We start from the raw sequence: 6,861 nt of genomic DNA on the forward strand, positions 1-6,861 counted from the left end.
AGCTCTCGGTGTATTCGTCTACGGTTTATATGTATTCGTTACGCATACTGTTTTGGCGCTGATTTCCATGTTAGTGAGGAGGTGAACCTGCGGTGATAGTCATTTATTGACTGTCTGTTAGGGCGAGGAGGAGACAATAAAAGAGACATGTAGGTCTGACATGGCCTTTAACACCTTCTAGCTACACACACACACACACACACACACACACACACACACACACACACACACACACACACACACACACACACACACACACACACACACACACACACACACACACACACACACACACCTGACCTGCCTACCAACACAATCAATGTCTTCAATGTCCATGGCCAAAGCTATTATAAGATGGGTCCGGTAGCTCAGTTGGTTACAGCCTGGCGCTAGCCTTTATCGCTTGAGGTAAAAGCTGTAAATAATATATATGCTTTACATAGATGAGGAGCCCGAGAAAAGCTGAGAATACACAGAAAGAGGAGGAAAGCGAAAGGGACGAGAGAGCGTAATGGCTCAACAGTATTTCAGTGAAGAGAGGAGTGGAGGGAAGGAGAAGTGTGTGTATCCCTCCGTCCTTCTCTCCTTTTCCATTTAAGCCGTCTATCAACCCCAAGTGAGATGCATGGTGACGGGAAGAGCTTAGGGGTTGTGTGTGTGTGTGTGTGTGTGTGTGTGTGTGTGTGTGTGTGTGTGTGTGTGTGTGTGTGTGTGTGTGTGTGTGTGTGTGTGTGTGTGGCGGCGGCGGCAGGGAAAGGCTATGCATCTTTGGAATGTGCTGGCTTTGTGATAACCAGAGGAGAAAAGGATGGAGGGAGTGAGAGAAGGAGGGATGGAGGGAGGGGATGGGGGAACGACTGATTGGGGACTGTATAAATGGCCAACACAAACAAATAGCTTTGGCAGGGAAACGACTAGTTTGGCTGTGCCATTTATCTCAGAACCCAGAATCAAATCTTGTGTGCGTTTCTGTCCTGATAGTCTTGCAGATCGATGACGGAAAACATTTTTCTGACCATTTTCCCTCCCTCCCTCTCTCTCTCTCTCTCTCTCTCTCTCTCCAGGAGCAGACCCCAGGCATGGTCTCGCGTCTCCAGGACCCATCAGTCCCCCGTCCAGCCCAGACCACCACCAACTACAACCTGCTGCTGAAGAGCCAGCTCATGAGGAAACACCTCCAACAGGTAGTGGCTGAGGGAGGGATGAGGGGAGAGAGACAGAGGCAAACAGGAAGAGAGAGAGAGAGAGAGATTGGGTTTTTGAAGAATGTTCACTTCGCAGTGATCCATTGCAAGTTGTGGCCAGGGTCTTTGTGTGAGTGGCCTACATAAGCCTTAGACTGTGACGTTGTGTTCTCCAGGAGCAGAAGAGGCAGATGGAACAGATGAACGGACCACAGATGGCTGAGTGTCAGCAGGGGGCACCGTTTACAGGTACAGTCAAACAGTGGTGGGAAAAGTGCTCAGTTGTCATTGAGTAAAAGTACAGATACCTGAATAGAAAATGACTCAAGTAAAAATGAAAGTCACCCATTAAAATACTACTTGAGTAAAGTCAAAAAGTATTTGGTTTTAAATATGCTTAAGTATCATAAGTCAATGTAATTGCTGAAATATACGACCTATGTATCAAAAATAAAAGTAGAAATCATTTCAAATTCCTTATAATAAGCAAACCAGATGGCACAATTTTCTTGTCATTTGGATTTAATGATAGCCAGGGGCTATCTTCTCCAAACTAAGCTTGTGTGTTTAGTGAGTCCGCCAGATCAGAGGCAGTAGGGGTGAGCAGGGATGTTCTATTGATAAGTGTGTGAATTGGATCATTTTCCTGTCCTGCTAAGCATTCGGGACAGTACTTTTAGGCGTCAGGGAAAACGTATGGGTTCCAGTAACAATCTTGGCTTTCAATACCACCAGAAAACAGGCAGCGTTCCAACTCAACATGAAATGAAAATCAGAAGTATGGATGTTCTCAGCCTTACTCTCTTCTCCTTCCCTGTGTCCCCTCTCTAGGTGGTGGTCGGCCTCTCCCCCCAGATTGTGGTGGTGGCGGAGGCTACCCCATGGGCGGTCCCCAGCTATCCCACGGAGGTCCCCTCCCTTCTGGGCCCGGCCGCCTCTCCCTTCCCCCTGGCCATCCAGGCCACCCCGGACCCCCAGGATCTCTCACCCAAGTGGGCCGCCCAATAGGAGGCTTCATGGGTGGGCCTCCAGGTTCCAAGCAGTCCCTCTACCATCCTCCACAGGTAAGATAGACTTTGCCCATTGGCCCTGCATAGCGGAAACTTGTCTATCTCAAACAAGCCAGTAGTTGCTGTGTTTTTTGTGTGTTCCCTTGCACTCTCCTGACGTTCCTTGCTGTTGTCTACAGGGGGGCGAGTTTGTTGGTGCCGGTGGTATGCCAATGAGACAGCCACAGTTACCGCACGGCATGATGGGAATGGGCGGTCTGGCTGGCCCTCCAAGACCAGGAATGCAGCAGCAGGTGTCCAGGACAGGGATGACAATAGGGGGTTCGGTGCCCGGGTCCGGGCCTGGATCGGGGTTACCGCCGGGTCACCCCCAGCACCCACAGCATCTACGCCAGGCTCTGCATCATGGTGGTGGAGGAGCGCCACTCCCACGAATGATGTTCACCGCCCAGCAAGCACATCAACAACAACAACAACAGACTGCAATGTGGCCTCCGCAGCAACAGGGGGGGATAGTGAACGCCCTGCAGCAGTGCATGCCTTGCGGTGACTCCCACATGGACCAGTCGGCCAATCACCAGCAGCTGCGTGGGCATGTTTTTCCTGGAGGGGCCGGGGCTTCAAACGGAAGTTGTGGTCAGAACCCTAACGCCCAGTTTACCCAGCAGGCATTGCGGTCGGGGATGCCCGGGGTCGGTGGCGGTGGGAACAATTTCGCCCCCCACCAAGGACCTCCGTCGTTACCCTCCAACCAGGGGGTCGGAGTGCCTTCCTTACCTAGTAGACTGATGCAGAAGCTGGGTGTCTCCGTGGCAGGGCAGCCCCTACCCTCCATGGTCCACCAGGGGCTCCAGGCCGGTATGCGACCCAGGGGACCCCTCTCTGCCCTGGCCGGGATGAAGCCCGGTCCTCCTGGTATGATCCACCCAGGCCACGGCATGGCCCCACCAAGCTACCCTGCCTCTGGGGCCGCCATCGCAAAACACCCCCATTCTCATCCACACCAACATCAACACCCCCATGGGCCTGGATATGGACCAGGACAGGGGAACCCCGGACACAAGCTACCCCCATATGAATACAGTCAGCAGGGGCAGAGCAATGTGGGGATGGGGGGTAGGCCGGGAGGAGGTGGAGGAGGAGGGGAGGTAGACTTTATTGACACTCTGGTGGGGTCCAATGAAGACTGGCTGAACAACCTGACTATGATAGACGAGTACCTGGAGCAGAACTCATAGGAGGGGGGGTCAAAGGTTAGAGATTATAGTTCAGGGGTTAGGGGTCAGTTTGTTGACCTCTCAGCTGTATAGAAGTGATGTGGTTCTGGGGTGTGACAGGGAAAGGGGTTATTACAGGCTTATGAAGGTTTATAACAAGGTGTGTGTACCTTTCTAGACGCTTCTACCTGAGTGGACGTTTTTGAATGAATGTGATCGGTTGTGTCGGAGTGATGCACTACAAAGCCAACCAATTCCCAGCCGTCCAACCCAGACTTCAAACTCCCACTATACCCAAAATGGTTTCACTCCCCAACAAGTCCGCTGTCCGATATCATCGGTTGCCATTTTGGAAAGAGGGAATGGCCCAAACGGAACACAGGGAACATATGGAACCTCGTAATGCTGGGGAACAGAAGCTAAAGCAACTCCAAAGAGCTAGCAAGCGGAGTAGTAACCTAGCGTAGCAGGAGTAAAAGAGCGAGATGTTCCACATTCTGGTCCTGACAAGAAAAACTCCCCCGGCAGTACATTTTAGCTTCTGCTGTACGCGCAAATCCAGTAAATGTGGAGGAGGAGTTAAGATAGCCTTGTTAACGTCCTAAAGCGGAAGTCGCGTCACAGGCGTACTTATCTGGTTTTAGTCGGTCCGCTGAGGGTGGCAGAGTAGTGGAGTCCAAACATTTCCATTGGCTGTTTCTGTGTCTGTTTCTAGGACATTGGACTAATGAAGTTATTTGAAATCCTTTACCCTGTAGGGATTTCTCTTAACGAAGGGATAGGTGTATAAAACACACTGTGATTGGATGAAATCAATGTCCTCCAGCATGCAATTGGTCCAATGTTTTTCAGTGCAATGTTGTGGTCTGTACTAAATAGAATTTTGTTTCAAAGTATTTTGGTGTGATTTGGAAGCACAGCGAAAAATAAAGATTCCAGATTAACCAATCCAATTAGCTCCTGCTCTCACATAATGTCTTTGAGCCAATAAAATATGAATATACAGGGGAAAACAGCCAATCCCTGATCAGTTTGGGGTAATATCTATCACTGATTGGCCAAAGGAACTACAGAGATGGTCTGCCATTGTTTCCATGGTAAATTGTCATCACTATTTTGATCGTGAACGAACGGGAGTGTGGGGGCTTGTACATAGTAAACTATTTTGTAAAATATGTTTTTGGTAAACTGTATCATACACAAAAGAGAAGTACACATATTTATACTTCTTTTCTGCAGCTTAAGTCTACAGATTCCCTTTGTACATAAATTATCAAAAAATTATAAACAAACACACATAAATGCTGCAAAAAAGATTGAAATTTTAGCTCACAAAATAAAATCTGTTTTACACTAGAATAACCTTATTGTAATTTGTTTGAAATATGCAAGACAATACAATTAGTGTCGTTTTATTCCAGTAATACTGTGTATTACAATGTTATTACGTATTTGTTATGTTTTTGACATAACTCGAGTCCTGGTACCCCAATGGCCAAGGCTTCTTTTGAAAGTGGATTTTGAACATTCACAATACACACACCATTGCAAGATATTGTTCCACACATACACACACACACACCCTCTCTCACTCTGGCAGTACCCATACCTGTGAGGTCGAAGTTCATCATCTTGGTCCATCTACTGTACTGTAATATCTTTGTTCACAGGCAATATATCCATAGACTTAGACATGGTCAACATTACATAATCCAAAACAACAATATAACCTGTTTGATCTGTATTTTCCATATCACAAGGTAAAGAACACAGCCTACCTTAAAGTGGAAGCCACTATCATAGAATCACCACACTCTATAAAGATGCATTAGTCTATAGTCTAGCGTCGCCTCTTGTCCTTGTCTCCTTTCCTTCATTCACACAGATGTGAAAGAAACGGACAGGTGGTAAATAGGCTTCTGCCATACTGCTTTCACATATCCGATTTCTATCCTTTCAGATTAGTGCTGATAAAGGGGAGACTAGGAAAGGAAGCTTTTGTAGATTATTAGGACGCAACCCCATTACGGTTTCCCCTACCTTTGGACCACACAGGCTGGTGGACAATGACTTAAAAGCCATGAAAAGAGGTTAATCGACTATCTGTGATTTTATTTTTTGTTTTTTTGTCTTGATATTTTTTTGGATTTAAAATAATAAACTGTATAAATGGGAGAGAAAAAAACATGTCGTCTGATGTTTTTATTCCACCTGGGTCTTGCCCAGTCTCTTGTTCTGTTTTTCCTCCTGTTTTTTTTATACTTCCCTTCTTTTTCCTGCTCAAAATATTGCCTGGGTTAATTACCATGCCTAAACAATAGCCTTCCACTCCCTCTCCTGCTCCTTTTGTCTGACATGCATCGCATTGACACCCATTCCACATTTCATGATGTTGGTGAGTAGCCGCCTCAAGTGGTCCTTCTAATACGAACTACACAAAGAACCTGCAGGACATTCTGGATTCCACACAGAACACATACAGAGCCTTCAGAAAGTATTCACACTCCTTGACTTTTCCCCCCCAAAAATTGTGTTACAACCTGAATTTAAAATGGATTAAATTGAGATTTTGTGTCGCTGATCTACATACTATACCCCATACTGTCAAAGTGGAATTATGTTTTTTGAAGAGTTTACAAATTAATTAAAAATGAAAAGCTGAAATGTCTTGAGTCAATAAGTATTCAAACCTTTTGTTATGGCAAGTCAAAATAAGCTCGGGAGTAAAAATGTGCTTAATAAATCACATAAAAAGCAGATGTTGAATATACACTAGTTTGGGGTCACTTAGAAATTTTCTTGTTTTTGAAAGAAAAGCAATTTTTTTGTCCATTAAAATAACATCAAATTGATCAGAAATACAGTGTAGACATTGTAAGGTTGTAAATGACTATTGTAGCTGGAAACGGCAGATTTTTAATGGAATATCTACATTGGCATACAGAGGCCCATTATCAGCAGCCATCACTCCTATGTTCCAATGGCACGTTGTGTTAGCTAATCCAAGTTGATCATTTTAAAAGGCTCATTAGAAAACCCTTTTGCAATTATGTTAGCACAGCTGAAAACTGTTGTTCTGATTAAAGAAGAGACAACCTCACCTTTCAGCAGGACAATTACCTAAAATACAAGGCCAAATATAACCTGGAGTTGCTTACCAAGATGACATTGAATGTTCCTGAGTGGCCTAGTTACAGTTTTGACTTACACTGGGTGTACAAAACATTAGGCTCACCTGCTCTTTTCAGGTGAAAGCTATGACCCCTTATTGATGTCAGCTGTTCAATCCACTTCAATAAGTGTAGATGAAAGGGAGGAAACAGGTTAAAGAAGGATTTTTAAGCCTTGAGGAAATTGAGACATGGACTGTGTATATGTGCCAGTCAGAGAGTGCATGGGCAAGACGAAAAATGTAAGTATCCTTTGAACGGGGTATGGTAGTAGGTGCCA

The 6,861-nt window shown here is 45.8% G+C and overlaps 1 protein-coding gene across 2 annotated transcripts in view; it reads left to right on the forward strand.

The window, feature by feature from the left end:
- The window catches only part of LOC139534868 (neurogenic protein mastermind-like), a 116,824-nt gene extending 111,228 nt beyond the window's left edge, over positions 1–5,596 (forward strand). For both annotated transcript variants that reach the window (XM_071334361.1, XM_071334360.1), the window contains 4 exons: positions 1,065–1,184; positions 1,361–1,433; positions 2,016–2,248; positions 2,374–5,596. In XM_071334361.1, the coding sequence (XP_071190462.1) occupies positions 1,065–1,184; positions 1,361–1,433; positions 2,016–2,248; positions 2,374–3,432 (1,485 nt within the window). In that variant the 3' untranslated portion in view covers positions 3,433–5,596. The remainder of the gene's footprint in view (positions 1–1,064; positions 1,185–1,360; positions 1,434–2,015; positions 2,249–2,373) is intronic.
- Positions 5,597–6,861: the final 1,265 nt, after the last annotated feature.

This window comes from Salvelinus alpinus, chromosome 11 (assembly GCF_045679555.1).
Source record: "Salvelinus alpinus chromosome 11, SLU_Salpinus.1, whole genome shotgun sequence".
Lineage (NCBI taxonomy): Eukaryota > Metazoa > Chordata > Actinopteri > Salmoniformes > Salmonidae > Salvelinus > Salvelinus alpinus.